The 21,631-nt window shown below is 46.7% G+C and overlaps 1 protein-coding gene across 1 annotated transcript in view; it reads left to right on the top strand.

Moving 5' to 3' along the window:
• peli3 (pellino E3 ubiquitin protein ligase family member 3) overlaps nucleotides 1–14,445 on the top strand; it is a 28,078-nt gene extending 13,633 nt beyond the window's left edge. Inside the window, 2 exon segments of the mRNA XM_048236350.1 lie at nucleotides 11,994–12,182; nucleotides 13,397–14,445. Of these exon segments, the coding sequence (XP_048092307.1) occupies nucleotides 11,994–12,182; nucleotides 13,397–14,089 (882 nt within the window). The 3' untranslated portion in view covers nucleotides 14,090–14,445.
• The last annotated feature ends 7,186 nt before the right edge of the window (nucleotides 14,446–21,631 follow it).

Below are 21,631 nucleotides of genomic sequence, written 5' to 3'. Positions count from 1 at the left end.
AGTTAGTTTGATGCATCCTGATGGATGACGGGATAGCCCTTTTGCCGGGTAGTCTTGGCCCGCCGATGCGAATGAGGGAGAAGTGAACCCTTTGAAGAGAGGTTACATTTAAGCAGCACGCTAGCTAGATGGCTGCTGAAAATCGGGTAAAGTGTGAGCCGTAGTTTGCTGCAGTGAACGGGGACCAGGGAAGCAAAACATGGTTAGGGTTAAAAGGTTAAACATGATGTACTCAGGATCAATGCAGGGGAATAGAGCTTGTGGTTGCAGATGCTTGGGACCGGAGCAATGAGTTAGTTGATATGGGTGCTTGAGTATATTCAAGATCGAAGTCATGTGGTTTAATATTTAGGATAGATAAGCATTATGACTAGTTTTGTAGAAGACTAGTGCTTGTGAAGCCAGATGTGTGTTCTGGTTCGATAGCTCACCTGCAGCGGCTAGAGTGAGATGAATGCATGAGCTGCAGACCCAAGGCCAAGATGGATGCGTGTGAGCTACACCTTAGCACCTGCTCTTGGAAAGCCCCCAAAATAAGATGAGCAGCATCAGTAATGCAGGAAGCATGACCTTGCGACGTGAAGACAAAGGACTTCAGGACAATTCATGCCTGTATGTGACAGGAGGAAGAAACATATGTTACTGAAATATGACGAGGCAAACGAACAGATGAGTGCTGGGGTACCACCATGGCACTTTATGCATCTCAGAGTGCAGAGGAGCTCTGAGAATGACTTAACGCCGAAGCTTGCTATACCAGCTGCACCACTGTGGCAGGATAGTACAGTTTAGAACTGGCTGCTGGAGAGACAATGAGTAAAGGTAGCAATGAGGGCAGAATAAGCAATACATATCGCCTAACTGGATGCAGAAATTATATTAGTCATGCGCCAAGCACTGGCCCCTGAGTGAGTGGGAGGGGTGTGCATTCACGCTAACATTCCATGTGGCCAGGACATTTTTACTCAAAGCGACTGACAATGTACCCTGGGAATCCAGAGTTCTCACGGAAGCATTTGCTCAGGGAGAGACTTGAGTCTGGCAAGGAGTATGATGCACGTAACTTTGTCCCTTGCATCGCGTGGGGAACCAATATATGTGTAGCTGATATAGCGGGCCATCGGCGCATCTAAAACAGATGACAGACGAGTGTCATCCAACCCGCGCCGGGTCTGGAATCAGGCAGTTAACATTGACCGAGATAGCGGTATCCTGAACCATGAGCTGGGCAACCAGCCCAGGGCAAACCCAGACAGACATGACGGCCGGGCAACCGCATCCAGGGCCACCAGCCGCCTAGGGCAACCTAGGGCAACTGGCAACCAGCGCCTAGGGCAACCTAGACGAAGCGCCATGAGCCGGACAACCGGGCGCCCAAGGCAACCTGACAGTGAGCTGGCAACCAGCGCCTAGGGCAACCTAGACCAACGTGGACGGCAAACAGGTTAAAGCTAAAACAATTCTCCCACAATGCCAGTGCAATTAAAACCATTTACAAGGTAGAGCACAATAACGAAAGTGCATCAGTGAGTGCCGGTTTTACACAGTCAAGAGTCAGTTCTAGACAGGTGATAAGTGCTGGGATTAGGAAGGATAGTTTTAAGCCGTGCTACAAGAGGAGATATCCTCGGCGCGCTTGGCCTTAGGGGAGATTTGTGAAGACTGAGGGATGACCCCTCCAGTATGAACTGGAAACATGATCCACACGATTGCGTGATTTGTGAACCGCACTGCCATCCCTGTAAGAAAGTAGATGTTAGTGTGATATGTGGAACTGCTTCTCCATTGACCTAACTGCATCCTCAACGGAAGAGGGGAGGCATGATGCACCTGCAGAGGTTAGCAAATTAAAGATTGGGAGGAGAATGTAAAAGGAACTTGCACGCCCTCCTGGCGCGCGATCACTTCGGGTGAGCATATCTGCCAAAAACAAAACAGCCAAGGCAAAATTGAGAATGGAAATTAGAGTACACATTATTTGCAGAGGATCCTGCTAAAAAACAGCAATTCGAGTCAGCAATCAATGTGACTGATGGCGTGACTAGATGGGCTGAAATCACACGGACACGCAGAGACCCGGTTCAAAGAGAGTGCATGAAGGGCGTTGGCCTGAAGGAGACTTGAGTCCGCCAGTGATGATGGACCGCCCGCTTGACCTGCCAGGAAGGAAGGAGGGTTAGACAGGTGACATGTAGCATCGCCATCGGTAAAACCAGCCAACGGCCACGTTGGTAGTCGTGGATCAACGAACTTCCAGCATAGGCCACCATTTAAGGCGCAGACACGGCAGGTGAAAACATCGCTTTTTTCATGCACTGGTCAATTTTCGAGATTTTGAGCTAGTATGTTACCTTAGCATGTATTCTATCACACTACTACAACAAAAAGTCCCGGATTAACATTTAGGTGTTTATTTCATTATATTGTGTCTACTTCGCCTGTATATTTCTCCTAAATTCAGCAAAAAGTTAGCATTCTAACCTTTGCATGCACTCTCCGCCATCGCGGGTCCAAAAACATAACATGTGTACTACCGTTGGGAAGCTCTGTTTTTCCTGTATCACGCTATGTGATCCATATATGGACACTTCCTTTGTATCAGTAACCAATCGCGAAAAGTTCAAAGGCGAGTCTAGGCTGAGAACGGAATCTCATTGGCTGTCTTTCAAGGCTGTTTTCTCAAAATGAGTTTCCACTCGCACTCTGAGCTCAAAACTCCACTTCAGAAGCACGCATACACCAAACTTTCTAGACTTATGCCTAACTATATGTCTAAGATTTCTACAGAGGGGGTTTGTTGATATATTATTCTAGCCTGACTTACATGACATTTTATGCCTAAAAACATGGAAAAAGCCATTTTTTAGGGCTAGTGACATAATTTTCTGATTTACAGGATAACAAAAGTAGATATTCATAAATCCTCTGTAAATGTTTCCCCATCTAATATCTGAACACAATGAAAACATAATTTTGAATTTGGCTGTATCCAATGCTCAGGTTTCGCGGCCTTAAAATGTATGCAAATTAGCGATATTTAATTAGATAATGCCTAATTTGCATATGTAAACATTAAATTACAGCAAACTTGTAATACATTTTTTTTCTCATATTAATGTAAGTAATCAACTGGGAAGTTTCATAGTGATATCTGCTTGTTAAAATTTTACCCTATTCACCTGTAGTGTCTCGCCTTTAAACCACAACTAGCAAAATGTAAAATTGCCGACATAATCATGGACAGCCGGGTAAACCATTAAAACCAATATATGGAGTGCTGAAGGCGACCCACTGGTGGGCAGTGAGCAAAGTGAGGCCTGCCATAGAATTCTAGGAACCCAATACACTTATACAGAATCAGAAAAAGACATTTTAACCATACAAAAGATTAATTAGAAGGATATGTTACATACACAAATGACACAGCTTTTAATTAAAGCTCAACCATGTGGGCATGAGCCCACACTGTGGTGTCAGCTCATGAACACTGACATAATACGGGCATTGAAAGAAAACACCTATTATTGCCTAGATAATAGCTTGTGTGACATATACTGGCAATTGATGACCCAAGGGGCAGCGTCATTTTGGTTCGAGCTTTGGTGTAAGACCCCCAAAATTGAGAACCCAGATAGCTGAGAACGCCGGGATGTCACGCATACCTGGGACATCACAGATCGTAGCTGAGAGTAGTTTGAGCAACGGCAAGTGCATGCAGAGAATCACCCGAGGAAGGCCGTGGTAGACTTCCTACCAGAAGGTATGGGACGCAATCCCAGATGATTAAACTAATGCAACGATGAACTGGCTTCCCCGCAGCCATGCACAAGGAGTGATACCTGAACCGAAGGTCCAGCAGACGAGTAGCCCAGCCTAAAGCCTATGCAGCCCAACGAAAGCAGCGCAGGCAAATTAAGAGGCTACACAAAAATAATAACTGGTTTGGACGACGCCAACCAAGGTAGACATCGAGATAAATCCACAGTGAGTGTAGAACATCAATAAACAGGTCTTAATACAGGGTTGGGTTCAACGGCAGCGTGGTGCAGGCCAGCAATTTACAGCACGAATCGCAAGGATTATAAAATCAGCAGGAATTATGTAAGGAGGCTTAAGTGGCTCTCATACCACTGCTATGCAGACGACACACAGCTCTATCTGTCCTTTCCACCTGACGACCCCCTGGTTTCAGCACGGATCTCAGATTGCCTTTCAGACATAGCTACATGGATGAAGGCACACCACCTCCAGCTGAACCTCTCAAAGACTGAACTGCTGGTCATCCCAGCTAAACCTACCATACACCACGACATCAACATCAAATTTGACTCCCTGTCTGTTTCAATCGACCAGGACTGCAAGAAATCTAGGAGTTGTTCTCGACAACCAACTAACTTCTTTTTTTTTTTAAGAATTTTATTTTAAGGATTTTCTGTATTACATTCATGAACAGACACCAAACAAGACAACACAAAACAAACTGCCAGTTCATATAAAGTATACCACTATGTATCTATGCAATCCAGTCCAAAAAACTGAAAAGAATGTGCACAGGTTTTGAAGATACAGAGTTCCAGATGAGGTCAAAAGAGGCCCAAATCAAGGGCAAGGTCCCAGCAAGCAATTTACATGAAAACAATTAACATAATAAGCATAGGAAAATAAATCACATTATACAGTACAACAAAAATCGTATGCCATTAAACCTCGTCCTGAGACATTTCTCTCTTAATATGGTCTGTGAAAGGCCCCCAGATTTCTGAAATTTATGTGGGTATCTGACAAAGTGTAGCGCCCAGCTCTTCCAGGTACAAACAGGATACCATATCATTCAGCCATATCTTAAAACAAGGTGGGGACGCTGATTTCCATTCTCTTAAAATAACCCTTTTGGCTATGACCATACCAAACATAAGGGCCTGCTGTAGATCAATGGAGAGAGTCACTGAATAAAGGGAGCAACCCAGTATTGCAAAGAGGCCGTCAGGTCTTAATGGGGTTTTATATATGACACTGTACAGTTGAAAAATATCATCCCAAAACCTTTGAGCTTGGGGCATGCCCAAAAAGATGACTCAGAGTCCCATCACTGGACTTGCATTTATCACAGGTGGCAGAGACAGAGGGAAAATCCTATTAAGTTTAGTTTTTGAGAAGTGCAGTCGGTGAATGACTTTAAACTGAATAAGCTGAAGTCTGGCATTGATAGAACATGCTTTGATTCTCTCTAATGCCATTAACCATAGCCCATCTGAAATCTCCTCTCCGGTCTCTTTAACCCAAGCTTCTTTAATGTGAAGAGAAGAGGTAACTGATGGAAAGAGGGCTACAAACTGTGAAATCAGACCTTTAGACGTGGGGTTACAAGTCAGAAGTTGGTAAAATTTGTGTTGTGTGGCTCTGACTCCTTTACAAAGCTTCTAATTTGAAGATAACGAAAAAATGGGTAGACGGTAGCACATATTTCTCCTGAAGTTGAGCTTAAAGATGCAAAACAGTTATTAATATAAAGATCGCTAATAGTAGCAAGCTCCCTTTTCAGACCAGTGTGTAAACACTGAATCCATTAGACCTGGCTTGAAAGAAGGGTTATGACATATGGGAGCATAAAAGGAAAGCTCAGGAGATTCAGCACACCCTTAATTTGCCTAAGAATCTTCAAGGAGTTTGATAAAATAAAGTCACCTTTAGTTGTTTAATGGATAAATTTGGATTTGAAAAATAAAACAGCACTGAGGGAAGCTCCAACAGTCTTTGACCTGTGGGACTCGATCACAGGCCAATTCGGGCAGAGGTTACCCTCATCAGTGGCTGAGGCATGATTCCAGAATACCCATGCTCTGGCATTACAGGCCCAGTAATAATGACTAAAATAGGCAGGCCCAAACCACCTTCATTTGTAGGCTTCTGCAGGTGTACTTTAGAGATGCGTGGAGGCTTATTGGCCCATACAAATTGCAAAATGATAGAGTCTAAAGACTTAAAAGGCAGCTGTAAGAAAAATAGGTACATTTTGAAAAAGATAAATACATTTTGGAAGTACAATCATCTTGATAATATTCACACTCTATTAAGGAAAGAGGGAGAAGTTTCCATTTGTCTATCATAGTTTTAAGTTTGTCTGTCAAATCATTATAGTTACATTTAAAGAGAAGTTTGGGGTTTTTGGTGATATTGATTCCCAAATATCTGAACTGATCAGTGGAAATTTTTAAATGGTAGCTCCTCAAGATATTTAGAGTCTAGGCCATCGGATAGGGGCATGAATAGACTTTTGTTCCAGTTAATAGTAAATCCAGAAAATTGACCAAATGCTTTTATCAAATCAAGCAAGGGGCAGGGATGTCCTAAAATCTGACAGGGTCAAGATCACATCATCTGCATATAAGCCTATAGTGCACTCAGATGTGTCACAAATTATCCCACGGATTTGGGGCTGGCTCTAATAGCTATTGCCAGGGCTCAAGAGCTAAGGCAAAAGCATAGGGGGAAAGGCAACACCCCTGCCTGGTGCCACGCCCAGCAGGAATGGGGCTGGACCGGTCATAATTAGTCAATATGGAGGATTTAGGACATGCATATAGCATTCTTAACATTTTCATAAATCTACCACCAAAGCCAAATTTTTCAAGAGCGGCAAACATGTATCTCCATTCAACTTGGTCAAAGGCCTGCTGGGCATCTAACGATATAACAGCAGCATGGGGTAACTTATTAGAGTACATTGTATTTAACAGGCGGCGAGTGTTAGAGAAGGAGAATCTATCTGGAATGAAACCTGTTTGGTCTGGGTGGATTAGAGCACTGATATATTGACTTAATCGGTTCGTAAGAACTTTTGCAATAATTTTTTGGTCGCTATTTAGCAAGCTTAGGGGACAGTATGATGTGGCATCAGTGTCATCTCTGTCTTTTTTCAGGAGAAGACACACATGAGCTTCATAAAGAGTGCTGGGAAAAATCCCCGCCTTCATAGAGCAGTTTATCATACGCAGAAGGAGTGGAGCAATGGTTTCTATATGTGCCTTATAGAATTCTATGCCAAATCCATCAGGACCACAAGCCTTACCGCTAGGAAAGGAGCGAATAGCTGTTTTGATTTCATCCAGTGTGATATCAGAATCCAGCTCCTGTCTTATTACATCATCTAGAACTGGAATGTCAATGTGTCGAGAAAGTCTGAGATCTCAACATCAGTGGCCTTTGACTTTGATGCATAAAGTTGACAGTAAAAGTCAAAAACCTATCATTAATTTGTTTAGGATCAGTTAGCAACTGTCCAGTAGAAGATGAGACCTTATGGATCGCCCTATCTGCCTGCACCCCTTTTAACTGCCTAGCTAGCAGCTTGTCCGCTTTCTCACCCAGCTCAAAGTGCTTTTGTTTCAACTTACAAATATAATGCCTGACCTGCTCACCAAGAATATGGTTGTACTCATATTTTATCTTCAAGATGTTATTAAGAATATCGTCAGACTTTGACTCTCGGTAGGAATCCTCCAGCAGTCAATTCAGTTTCAATTTCAGAGAGACGTTTCTGTCTAGCTTTTTACTAGCTGACTGATAGGAGATGATGTGGCCTCTCATAACAACTTTAAAGGACTCCCAGAGAGTTGAATCAGAGACAGCACCATTGTCATTAATAAGTATAAAGTCTGACATCCTATTAGAAATATATTCTGAAAAACTATTATCTGAGTTCAGTGTTGAGTTAAACTTCCAGTTGTACTGGACGTGCATGGAGATTAAAATTAATCTTCATGGACAGAGGAGCATGGTCTGAAACTAAGATATTATGATATGTGGAGCTGATGACTCTAGATATTAGTCTAGCATCTACTAAAAAATAATCGATTCTGGAAAAGCTACCATGTACAGAAGAAAAAAAAGAGTATTCTCGTCTTAAAGGGTGCTGATGTCTCCATATGTCAACTGTGTCAAGTGATTTAATCAGGTTATTGAGTACAGATACAGACTTCAATTGTGGGGCTGCTTTAGAAGAGCGGTCTGCCTGAGGATCTAAAAAGCAGTTAAAATCTCCTCCAATAATTATATTGTGAGTGTTATGTTCCATAGCAAGATTGAAAACTTTGCAAAAAAAGTCAGGGCAGTCGAAGTTGGGGGCATAAATATTCAAAAGGACTAATGGAACAGAGTTAACTGTACCTGTGACAAGAAGATACCTCCCACCTGGGTCGGTAATCATGGATTTGAATATAAATGGAATTGTTTTACGAATAAGAATGGCGACCCCCCTAGCTTTAGAAGAGAAGGTGGATTGGTAAACTTGAGACAGCCATACAGCTCTCAGTCTCCTCTGTTCAGTTGGGCGAATGTGGGTCTCTTGTAAAAACATAATATCAGATGACAGGGTCTTTAAATGTGAAAACTTTTCCCCGCTTAAGGGCTTTGCCAAGACCTCTACAGTTCCAGGAGGTAAAAGTAATAGGACTCTCTCCCGACCTACTTGAGTAATTATCCTGCATTAAAATAAAAGTATGACAGACAATTTGGACTGACACATGAAAAATAATAATCTGGCAGTTTAACAAACAACACCTAAACAAACCCCACAACAACCCCAAAGCCGCAACGGAGAACTAAGCGGCACATCCCAAATCCTGATAGGAGACTGCTGGGTAACAGAGCCAACTAAACAGCCGGTTAAAGGCCAAACTAAACCGACAGCTCCGCGCTCTCCTCTATTGTAATATACATCGTGTACTGCAATAAAAAGAAAAACAAAACAAAAAAAAGTGAAGGACTCAATAGTTTGATAGGTGGGCTCAACGTCACACCGAGCAGCACAGAGAATTACTATCTATTGCAATTGAAAATAATTTACAATATGAATGTGTGACTGAGAGTCAAAAACACGCTTCAGTGCAAACAGGCACACATATGGCGCAACAAAATACTAGCGCAAATCGGTCACACATAACGTAAGTGTAATACTATGGATAATGTAAGATACACAGACAGCTAAACTGCCTCATTGTCAATTGTAATAGAGTTGGCAAACCGTTCTGCAGCTGCTGGTGAGTTAAAGATGTTCACAGTTTGTTTTGAAGGTCACTTGAAGTTTAGCTGGATAGGCGCATGGGTGCGCTGGCTCCGGCATCAGCCAGCCTGTTCGGACACTATTGAAGGATTGGCGTTGTGCTACCACATCTGCAGTGTAGTCGGGGAATATCGATACTTTCTTTTCCTTGTAACTGAGCGGTGCACGTTGTCGGCTTAGTCGTAAGATATTTCTCACGTCTCTGTCGTTGTGAAGTTTGGCGATGATGACCCTTGGCGGCTCCTCTCCAGTTGGCTTTGGCTTTAGGCTGCGGTGTGCTCTGTCTATTTTGACCGGTTTACTGAAATTTTCTTGACCAAGTATCTCTGAAATCAGCTGAGACACAAACTCAGTTGGGCGACCATTCTCTTCACCCTCATTGATACCAACAATCCTAATGTTGAGCCTTCGAGAGCGCCCTTCTAGGTCATTTAGCTTGGCACTGAGACGGCCGTTGGCTACTTGAAGCTCCTTACATGTAGTCTCTAGTGCTGTGATGCGGTGGTCGGCATCTGTAAGAGCCCCGTCCATGCTATCTATCTGACGTTCCACCCGTGATGTTTGTGCTGAAGCGTGGCCAAGTTTGCATCGATTGAATCAAGGCGTCCCTCCATTGACTTTTTCAGATCATCGACTAGCTTTGAGACCTTAGCTAGTTGCTCTTCTCCTTGCTTAGTGATAGCAGCTAGTATTGCTTCGTTGCTAGCCTCAGCGGAGAGTTTGTTTTTCTGGTTTTGAGCTTTGTTCCTTTGCATTTTTCGCCAAACTGAGCCCACTAGTTTAAAAGTACAACTTAAATGACAAATTATGACATAAAAACGATGGATGCAGTATATTTTCAATAAAATAAGAGGAAATTGCGGAGCTCCACAAAGCGTGACCCTACTCCATTACTGCACACTAGCGCCCCCAACTTCTCAGATCATGTTGCCTCAGTCGCCCGGTCATGCCGTTTCGCACTCTACAACATAATGGAAAATCAGGACTTACTTGACTCAAGATGCTACCCAACTTCTGGTTCAGGCAATAGTCATCTCCGCGACTTCGACTACTGCAATGCCCTCCTGACCGGTCTCCCAGCCTGCGCGAGTGAAACCACTTCAGATGATCCAGAAGCAGCGGGCGGGCGCCTGGTCTACAACCAACCCAAAGGGCACATGTTACCCGCTGCTCATCCAGCTACACTGGCTACCTATGGCGGCCCACATCAAATTCAAGTCTCTAACGCTTGCCTACAAAGTAGTCTCGGTTCTGCTCCCACCTACTTGAATGCCCTCTTACAGACTTACACTACCTCCAGACCGCCAAGGCTCCTCTGGCGAACGACGTCTTGCTCTACCACCCGGTGCGCTCAAGCCAATCCAAACTTTTCTCATCTGTTGTTCCTCGTTGGTGGAACACACTGCCAGTTCCTACAAGGGCAGGGACATCCTTTTCCACTTTCAAAAAACTCCTGAAGACCCAGCTCTTTAGAGAACATCTACTCTCATAGCAACACTTACAACAAGTCTTACTGATCCTAGCACTCACCAGCCGTTTTAAACTGACAAGTAACTGCTAAAAACAGCACTCACCGGCGACTTATTCTTACTGTACTCTAAAGTTTTTTTAAACTGTCCTAAAATTGTGAGAATTGTTCTAAAAACGTACTGTTTACCATGTTGTTAGTCGCTTTGGTTAAAAAGCGTCAGCCAAATGTAATGTAATGTAATGTAATGTAAAAGTGAAAGTTAAACCGTGTCAGACAAGTCAGTTTGCTGCCCGCCGAATATCGTTGGCAAGCAGGTTGCATGACTGTGGGTGTAGCCCAGCTCGAGGAGCTTGGGAAGAGCACGATAACCTTACCAACCAGGCGCTGAAGCTTGAGAAATTGTTGCGAACACGACATGGGCCTGCAACAGAGTTGCGCAAGGACGGCGACCGCAGTAGGCTATCGTGAATTGAAGGCTGCAACAGCGTGGCGTGACTGGCTCCGATAGGCAGAGATTAGCGATGAAGCGACATGCAGTGGCCCTGACTGAAGGGCGACAGGTTTGAACAGCACAGCAAACGAGCGGTAGGATTGTAACAAATAGCGCCACTGAGGGCAGAAGGGGCGAATGTAAAATGCAGAGAGCCCAGGTCCACGCTGAAGCCTGAGCTAGGGCGTCAAAGTCAGCGTACTGAGAAGCAGAAGCAGTGTTAGGTGGTACATATTTAAAGAGCCCACTGAATTCCTATAGGCTAGCGCTGATTGAATGAGTGAATGATCAGATTGCAGGGCTTTCCCGAAAGTAGGCAAAGCTAAGATTGGCTCCGTGTAAGCATGGGAGGAGTAAGCTACACTACGAGTCTTCCTAGTAGAACTTTCGCTGAAGCTATCATTTCTCCCTCCCCATCTTCATCATCATAAAACTCAACACTCCCCATCTTCATCGTCATAAAACTCAACACTCCCCATCTTCATCGTCATAAAAATCAACAGATGAGGTGGTTACTTAATTTACTAAGTAACTGAAATGAGATGTTAAACTAGTGGAGCGGTCTGGGTTAAATCCAATCCAGGTTTATGTAAAAAAACTTAAAAACAGCATTAAAAGGATGGTTTAAATGTAAACCTGATTAACTATTAACCGTATTTTCTGGACTATAAGTCGCACTTTTATTCATAGTTTGGCTGGTCCTGCGACTCAGGTGCAACATATATATATGTTTTTTTCCTCTTCATGACACATTTTTTGACTGGTGCGACTTATAGTCCGGAAAATACGGTAGGTTGAAAGATGGTGCAAAGGGATTAATAGATAAACCTTGATTTAACATATGTTCAAACTTTGTTGGAGCCACTCGTGCTTGGTTTCTGGATTCAGTCGTCCAAAGCTGCCCATGTCCTCTTCATATATCCAGACTCTTGTGTGTTTTTTGTAATGTGCGTGTGTGTGTCTGCCCCCAGGAGAGAGCTGCCAAATGGCGAACGTCTGACGGCCTGATGGACGGCCTGACGACCAACGGGGTCCTGGTGATGCACCCGGCTGGCGAGTTCGTGTCAGAGCCGGCGCCTGGCGTGTGGCGGGAGATCTCTGTGTGCGGGAACGTCTTCGCCCTCCGAGAGACACGCTCTGCTCAGCAGCGGGGAAAGCTGGTGAGAGACAGAGACAGAAAGAGAGCAGAGATGAAGAGAGAGAGAGGGCACAGAGAGTGCTGGAGTGCGATAAGAAGAAATCATATTTGATTATCTGATGAAATGGCAGCCGGCAGGAGGAATGAAGGGAGTGCCTTCACACAAAAAACAAAAACGTTACTACGGTCTTTCACAAGGTCATTTAGACGGCCTCCTCCGGTGCCTACTATCAAGTCATGTCAGTTCAGAGCTCTTTCATGCTTGAGTAGAGATTCTGAACAAGACTTAGTGTAGGCAACATGTCACCAGTAAAAGATTAGAGCACTACCCAGTGGCTGTGGGAAAAAGTACACTAAAGGTCTGAAGGTGCCTCAGTCCATACTTACATACTAAACAGTTGAATACTCAGTAGTCGCTGGCAGCTTTTATCTCTACATAATGAATGCACTGTGTAAAATACACATCAAGTCAAGAAAACATGAATCCCTGGACCCTGAAATGAAACTTCCCATTTAACATCACATACCAATGTAGGTCAGGTGAGTATGCCCATGTATTCAGACATGAGTGTGTCAGCACAGTGCTTCAGCTGTGTCAGACATGAAGGCATCTCGTTTCTAATCCTGTCAAGGTTACATTCCCCTGGAAGCGCATGCACAGAGTAAACAAGCTCGTGCAGTCCAGGCTGGTGTCCAGCCACTGATGGAATAGACCAGAGATTCTAATAAATGCACCAGGATGGTCACGGACAGAGGAGATGTAATGCACTGTAAACTGGCCTCATGGCAAGGGCAAATCCATACATATGAAATGTTAATATAATGCACTGTGCTTCAAATGATTTAACTAAACAAGAAAGTAGAAAAGTGTTTAATGGTATATAAAAATGGTATTATGTTGGGCTGTATTGTTGTGTCGTATAGTGTATAATATTATTATGTTCATTATTTAATTAATTTGGGGGGTTAGCGTAGTGAGCTATTTGTGTAGGTCACATTATTACAAGTTATTGATGGAGACCATTAAGATACATTGGTGGCTAGTTGCATAATAAGGACACTTCATTGAAGCTAATTTGGATTTATGCTGTAGATTTTGGACATTTGTTTTGCTATTGATTGGGTTATTAAATAGCATTGGGTAAAGGCCTATGCTGAAAGGCTAACAGTAAATGGAGCTACTGACGTGAATATTCCATGTGAGTAGACGTGTCTCTGCTCTTTCTGTGTGCGCAGGTGGAGAACGAGTCCAACACGCTGCAGGACGGCTCTCTGATCGACCTGTGCGGCGCCACGCTGCTGTGGCGGACGCCGGAAGGCCTGCGCCACACGCCCACGCTCAAGCAGCTGGAGTCGCTGCGGCAGGAGCTGAACGCGGCGCGGCCGCAGTGCCCCGTGGGCTTCAACACGCTGGCCTTCCCCAGCCTGGCCCTGGCGCAGCGCGCCACCGTGGACAAGAAGCAGCCCTGGGTCTACATGAACTGCGGCCACGTGCACGGCTACCACAACTGGGGCTTCCGCAAGGAGAAGGGCGCCTCGTCCGCCGGGGGAGGGGGAGGGTTTCACGGCGGGGGTGGGATGGGCGGGATCGGGGGGCTGGGCGGGGGTGGGGGCGGTGGCGCGGTCGGGGGAGCGGGGACGGCGCCCGTGGGCACGGGCGAGCGCGAGTGCCCCATGTGCCGGCGCGTGGGCCCCTACGTGCCGCTGTGGATGGGCTGCGAAGGCGGCCTGTACCTGGACGCGGGGCCGCCCACGCACGCCTTCTGCCCGTGCGGCCACGTGTGCTCAGAGAAGACGGCGGCGGGCTGGAGCCAGATCCCGCTGCCCCACGGCACGCACGCCTTCCACGCCGCCTGCCCCTTCTGCGGCACCTGGCTGACCGGCGAGCACGGCCACGTCCGGCTCATCTTTCAGGGGCCTGTCGATTGAAAGGCAACCCACCCGCCCATGTCCCCCCTCCCAATACCCCCCACCCGACACACGACCACCCTCTACCCTTACCAGCCCTCTGACCCCCAGCGCTTTCTCCCCCCCGCCCCCCAACCCCCTCAGTGACATACTGCAAATGACAAGGGGAGGGGACACGGTGGCAGAGGGATTTCAAAACATGCAATGTTGGAGGAAAAGGACAAAAGATGGACAGGCTCAGAGTGCTGGACAATGGAGACCGTCTCATCGGCATGGACTCGATGAACTGAAGTAATAGAAGGAACAGGGTGAGCAGAAAGGTGTTTTGAGAGGGAAATCTGTAAATAAAGTGGTAAAATGGAAAACCTGGGAGTTCAGTTACTGTTTGGTGTTTGGATTGTGTCCCTTGCTATACCAGTGCATTTCCATGAGGCATCGATGTCTGGCTCATGGATATGATATGCTCCCTTTGTGTCTACACTTAGTAGTCTGTGTTGTCAAGTCATTTACTGATGATTTTATTACTTGCATGAATTATGCAATACGTAGAAGCATTTAGAATAATCTGTGCAACTTTAGATAGATAGATAGTTACTTTATTCACCCCGAGGGACATTTTATTAGGATGATTGTATTTACACCGGTCAGTGGTCTATTTCCAACAGCTTCTGCAAGAGGTAGCTGGTCCAAGCACATTCTGTTATACTGAAATGTGCAAATTCACACTTAGATAAGATTAAAGATTTAAGGGATAGGGGTTAGGCGAGTCCTTAGACAATGAGTCAGAGGCAGACAAAGGGGATGTGTTAAAATGCAGAACTCATTTATTTTTCAACATACTACATAAGACAGGAACCGAAACAAGGTGACCCTTAGTAGTCTCCCTCAAGGGTTGCAGCAGCTTTCTCCATCTCAGCTTAGCCGTGGAGATTACATAAACGCCATGGATTCAGCTTGAATTCACCACATGACTCTTCTTAATTAAGGGCCGCTGTTAAAACGAAGGCACTCCGTGAAAATGTGACACAAGGGCAGCGGAAGGGTCATCTAATCCCCAGGAGGAGAGGGTGTCCGCTGATGTTTATGCACACGTTTCTCTGACCCATGTGCATGCATTCACACACAAACATTCACACACACTTTTTTTCTGGCTCTTTCTCTCACGTACACACACACACAAACACAGATTTCCCTGCCCAGGGGATCGTCTGCTAGAGTCGAACTAGTCTGCAGCTCCTCTACTGGGATAAAAATAACTCAAGGTCATTTGTGCCTTTTCAGACACTATGCAACTACAGCTCACACACACACCAGCAAAGCTACACGGACAATTCTTCACACGGCTCAGACATCCATTCACATACCGTATACACATACAGGCAAAAACAAATACACAAAGGTGTACAACTGTCTCCACACACATACATGCGCACACACACACACACATATATGTATGCATCAAATACACTCAGATGAGAGTGCCCAAATCCTACAGTACTCTCTACCTTACAAAGAGAAGGCACACACTGCATAAACCTGCATGTTGGTGAGCAACACATGTGCGTGGATCAGTTGTGCCAAACAGGAAACCCACACACACGTACACACTGATAAGGCATCAGTGCTGAGGCAAGGGAGCAGGGGGTGGGCTTCTGTTCAGCATCATTTTGTATGCATGAGGCTGGAACAACCACACGCGCAAGAGAAGTGATCACCGCCACTGACTCATCAATGCCATCTCAAACACAAACAAACGTATGGGCAGATGAAATCACAAAGTAGTACAAACTGGAGAATTCGTATACATAAACACACACACACACACACACAGGGATGAAGGCACAGACAAGTGCAGGCTAGAGCATCCAAGCATATGCATGTGCATACACACACACACACACACACACATACACAGGGCTGAGGAGGCACCAAAAGGTGTGTATACCACAAAGGAACAACAGGCAATGGTCATTTTTATTTGTTTTATTATATATATATTTATAGTATGTACAGAAAAAAAAACATGATTAAACTGAGCTATGACAGCACCGTAAGGTGGGTAAACAAGCAGAGGGAGAGAAAGAGAGAGAGGGAACACAGAGGAGGAGAGGGAAGGGACCAGTCCGGTGCTCAGCACATTTTTTTGTTTCGTTTTAAGAAAAAAAAACATTTAAACTGAGCTATTTAAGGTGGGTAAACAAGCAGAGGGAGAGAAAAGAGAGGGAACACAGAGGAGGAGAGGGAAGGGACCAGTCCGGTGCTCAGCACATTTTTTTGTTTCGTTTTAAGAAAGCGCATATTCCTTTAAACTTTGCTCAAGAGGAGAAAGAAAAGAAGTGTAACAAAGAAAGACAGAAGTAAAAGAAAAGAAAGTGTGCAAACAACAAAGAGAAAAGCCCCTTTTGTGAAGAAAAAAAAAAAAAAAAATTAAGGATTTTTTTTTTTTTTTATTTGTAGCGAGGCTCCATCATTTACCTTCACATTCAAAAGCAACAACCCTCCCACCCCCACCCTCCCAAGCCGACTCTACTTCTCACAAGTGACCTCCCACCTCCCCAACCCCAACCATTCCTTCACTTTCCTCTATAAGCCTACAAGTTCTACAACCCTGTTCCTCTTCTATGGATCAGACAAAGGTATTACCACAGTATATTTCAATTAATAAGATTTAGCAAAAGAAATAAAAAAGAAGAAAAAAAAAAAACCCCAAATGAATCAAATTTGCCACAAGGCATCCAAACTGCAGCTACAGTTCATGATTCCAACTCCCACAATGCAGCTTTAGAAGGGGTTGGTCTTCGGAAGGTTGCTGTTTGTGGCTTTTTACAGTGAGTTAAGTGTGAGATCCAAAAAATACTATAGTAATTGCAAGACAAGGTGTTCTCCCTTCCCCCCTCCTTCTCAAAAGCTCCAGTTGAGTTGATCAAGATGAACTGATAGAGGTCTTTGTCTTTTGGTTGTTTTATTTTATTTTTAAAGAGCAGGAATGTGACACCCTGGTTCCACCCTCTCACCACCCTGCTACTGTTCCCTCCGTACAATGACCATGGAGATCACTTCAAGAGAAAATACTTCCGGGGAGCAAACTATGAATCATCTGGAGCTTATCCAACAAACTCAAAACAAACAAAAAGGCATGATTGATGGGTGACTTGTGAATTGATGCTAGTGTTAGAGGTGAATAGCTACTCTAAACCGAGGTTAGCAGGTTAATACATGATCCACAACAGGCTACACAGACACATATCGGCGCGGGAGGCAACGTCCAGCCGCCGGTTACAGTGATACTTCACGTGTTCTATGGCTGGGTTGTGTGTGCCGAGCCGAGTACAGCACACCCCAGCCGCCTCTACTCCAGGGAAACCTGGCCGTGGTGTGGTGGAAGATCTGATGGTCATCATTACACAACATTAGGCGTCCACCCACAAGTGAACACAGACCTGTTCACACTTTGAGAACTCCTGGTACGGAGAAACGGTTGCTGTTTAAAACAGGGACTTCCAAAGTCATCTGTGGTGCATTCTAGAAGCTCTGACAACTCTTGAGTGCAAAAAGGGAAGAGACTCAAAGTAAAAAACAGACGCCAACTCTCATGAGTTGCAGAGCGACAAGGCAGCGGATTTTTCATACACCCGTCTGGCAGGCAAAAACTCCATCTCTCTTTTGAAAACTCTTCCAGTCGCCCCCGTTTCCTCAAGGGGCAGCAGAGAGCCCAGGCTCACAGACTGTTGGATGTGGATGAGGAGCAAAAACTAGGGCGAGAGATACTTCTAGTCAGGGCTGGTGGATGATGGGTTGAAGTTGTGTGTGTATGTGTGTGTGTAGGGGAGAGTAGGGAGGACTACCTGACTCAATTAGCCGTGACTGCATGGGCAATATGAAGGAGCTCTGGGAGGTCATATCCGGTCTCGCATTACTTAGACCAGTCAGTCCTAGCCTCCGACAAACAGTACAATACATCACACTTAACACACACGCACACACGCACACACACACACGCACACACACACGCACACACGCACACACACACACACACACCAGTCTAACTAGTCCAGTCTTACTATACCTAACATCTGAATGACCAAAGAGACTTAAAGGAGCATTGCAGAAAGGCAGCTTGTCTGACAACACAGACACCTTTTGAAGCGTGCCGCAACCTCTTTTAAGTGTGAAATGTTGCACCAGCCCATGGTTTAAAAAGGGAAGAGCCAAGAAAGCATGGGGGAATGAAAGAGCACACCTTCAACATTTCCTTACATTCAAAGCAGTGAAATCAAGTTAAAGAGCCCGACGGGCAAATGACAGCTAGCCAGCAATAAGACCTCAGTTCTGACTCAGCTGAGCTCAAGGCCAGCCAATCAAAAGGAGGCAGGCAAATGATGAGGATTCGGACTGACGGCAAGCCAGACCGAGGGGTTGGGGAAGGGGGGGGTTAAGCATGAGCAATTGTAAGCCTTGATGCGAAGTGGTCAGTTGGGTCCAAGGTTGTGTCAAAGGTCATTCTCAGGCTCTAGTCATATTGAGGCCATGTGCTTCTCTGCCAAGACACAGCTCATCTACTAGGGTTCCCAGCAACACGCAACGCTGCAGTATGCAGGTTTTAGGGTGTGGAACAGCAGCAACCTTTCTCTGCGGATAACGCGGGAGTTTTTACGGATCTCGGCCATTTTGTTTAGAAGGGGAAGGCAGAGGAGCCATGCAGGTTTTAAGGAACATCAGCTGGAACTACAAAATGTATATAAAAAAAATAAATCAGAGAGAGAAAAACAAACCCCTTGTTGTCAATCATCTCTGGCGTCTATGTGAAAAACAGGGCGTGTGTGCATCAGTGGCACACATAATAAAAGTGGAACATGAAAAGAGACCAGTAGGCCTCCACTTCCTCACGTCCCCCAACCACCGCCATCTGCCTGCCACCACCACTCCACAATCCTCTGGAGAAACTTTTATGATTAGAAAACAAACTACTCTGAAAACAAACAAAAATAACAAACAAAAAATGTTCATAAAATCACAATAATAACAATATTGTCCAACTATTAAGATGCAGATGCAAAATACAGAAATATTGCCAATTCTTGTCTTCTTCTTTTTGACCACTTCTGATTCAAAACCCAAGCACTGTCTACACCTCCCACCCCAACCTAATACACCACTTTATGTTTTCTGTGTGTATGTGTATGTGTATGTGTGTGTGTGTGTGTGTGTGTGTGTGTGTGTGTGTGTGCATTTCTGTGTTACTTCAAGGACACATAATTACAAGTATTACAGATATAAGTTCAGCGCTTATTTTAAGGTGAAGATTGAAACTGTTCTGAAATTTGTAGATAGTAAGACAACCAAAAAAAAAAACCTGTTTACGAACCACCCTCCCTCCCACCCACCCTGTCCCAATCAAAACACAGACCCTCCCCCCACCCCAAAGAGGACCTGCATAATCCCAGGGTGCAATGCACCCATCTCCTCCATGGATTTGAAGAGGATGTGTGCGAGTCATGAGAGTAACGGTAGGTATTGAGACCAAGTGTGTCCCATTCTTGAGTGTTTTGATTCAGTTCATGGAGGGGAGGGGGGGACCTTGAGAAAACCCAGCAACTGATGGGAGGGACTGAAAAACAGAACAAAAACAAACACAAACCTTCAAAGCCACTCCCACAAACCCAACTTCAGTAAGAGTATATATATGTGTGTGTGTGTGTGTGTGTGTGTGTGATTCTGTGTATGTGCATTTGTGTGTGTATGTGTTAGTTGGAGATAAGAGAGAGATATGAACACTGCATGCAGGCCCTAATCTCCCCTGTGTGTCCCTTCTCGCTCTCTCTCTCTCTCTCTCTAGATCAATAGCTATCTCTCCTAACTGCTCCTGACCCTCTCCTTCACACCTCCCACGTGAAAGTCATCGCTAAACACCGCTCCCCTCCTCTCTGTCTGCTTTCTCCTTTTCTCCCTCTCTTTCTACTCTCCTTCTCTCCCTTCCTCTCAGTCTATCCCTTCTTTGCTCCGCACTCACATGACCCATCATCATTATACTGCTCTCGTCTCCTACGTCCTCTCTCTCTCTCGGAGCACAGCACCTGGGTGGTGCCTCTTGGTAGGCTCTAGAGAGCTGTCCCTGGAACGGTGTTACTCTGAGTCAGGTTGTGTGTGAGTGAGGTGAGATGGTGCTGAGGAGTGCTGGGCCTGGGCTCAACTGTTTGGAGTGGGAGAGTGAGAGGAGGAGGGGAACCATGTTGGATGGTGGCATTTTGGCTGGATGTCGAGATGTTGAGTGTGTGTGTGTGAGTGTGAGTGTGTGAGTGTGTGTGAGTGTGTGAGTGTGTGTGTGTGTGTGTGTGTGAGTGTGTGTGTGTGAGTGTGTGTGTGAGTGTGTGTGTGTGTGTGTGTGAGTGAGAGGGGGGTGGATGTGGATGTGGGGTGGGGATCCGAGAAGGTCCGTCCCGTCCGTCCGTCCGTCCGTCTGTTCCGTCCGTCCGTCCGTCGTCCGTCCGTCCGTCCGTCCGTCCGTCCGTCCGTCCGTCCGTCCGTCCGTCCGTCCGTCCGTCCGTCCGTCCGTCCGTCCGTCCGTCCGTCCGTCCGTCCGTCCGTCCGTCCGTCCGTCCGTCCGTCCGTCCGTCCGTCCGTCCGTCCGTCCGTCCGTCCGTCCGTCCGTCCGTCCGTCCGTCCGTCCGTCCGTCCGTCCGTCCGTCCGTCCGTCCGTCCGTCCGTCCGTCCGTCCGTCCGTCCGTCCGTCCGTCCGTCCGTCCGTCCGTCCGTCCGTCCGTCCGTCCGTCCGTCCGTCCGTCCGTCCGTCCGTCCGTCCGTCCGTCCGTCCGTCCGTCCGTCCGTCCGTCCGTCCGTCCGTCCGTCCGTCCGTCCGTCCGTCCGTCCGTCCGTCCGTCCGTCCGTCCGTCCGTCCGTCCGTCCGTCCGTCCGTCCGTCCGTCCGTCCGTCCGTCCGTCCGTCCGTCCGTCCGTCCGTCCGTCCGTCCGTCCGTCCGTCCGTCCGTCCGTCCGTCCGTCCGTCCGTCCGTCCGTCCGTCCGTCCGTCCGTCCGTCCGTCCGTCCGTCCGTCCGTCCGTCCGTCCGTCCGTCCGTCCGTCCGTCCGTCCGTCCGTCCGTCCGTCCGTCCGTCCGTCCGTCCGTCCGTCCGTCCGTCCGTCCGTCCGTCCGTCCGTCCGTCCGTCCGTCCGTCCGTCCGTCCGTCCGTCCGTCCGTCCGTCCGTCCGTCCGTCCGTCCGTCCGTCCGTCCGTCCGTCCGTCCGTCCGTCCGTCCGTCCGTCCGTCCGTCCGTCCGTCCGTCCGTCCGTCCGTCCGTCCGTCCGTCCGTCCGTCCGTCCGTCCGTCCGTCCGTCCGTCCGTCCGTCCGTCCGTCCGTCCGTCCGTCCGTCCGTCCGTCCGTCCGTCCGTCCGTCCGTCCGTCCGTCCGTCCGTCCGTCCGTCCGTCCGTCCGTCCGTCCGTCCGTCCGTCCGTCCGTCCGTCCGTCCGTCCGTCCGTCCGTCCAGCTCAGGACTGATAGATTCACACCGACTCCCAAGTCAGTTCTGAGGCCCGTAAATAATGACCCAATGAATCTTCCATCTGAGG

The sequence above is a fragment of the Alosa alosa genome, chromosome 24 (assembly GCF_017589495.1).
Source record: "Alosa alosa isolate M-15738 ecotype Scorff River chromosome 24, AALO_Geno_1.1, whole genome shotgun sequence".
Taxonomy (NCBI): domain Eukaryota; kingdom Metazoa; phylum Chordata; class Actinopteri; order Clupeiformes; family Clupeidae; genus Alosa; species Alosa alosa.
The sequence above is the reverse complement of the archived record's forward strand: the minus strand, read 5'-3'. Positions and strand labels throughout refer to the sequence as shown.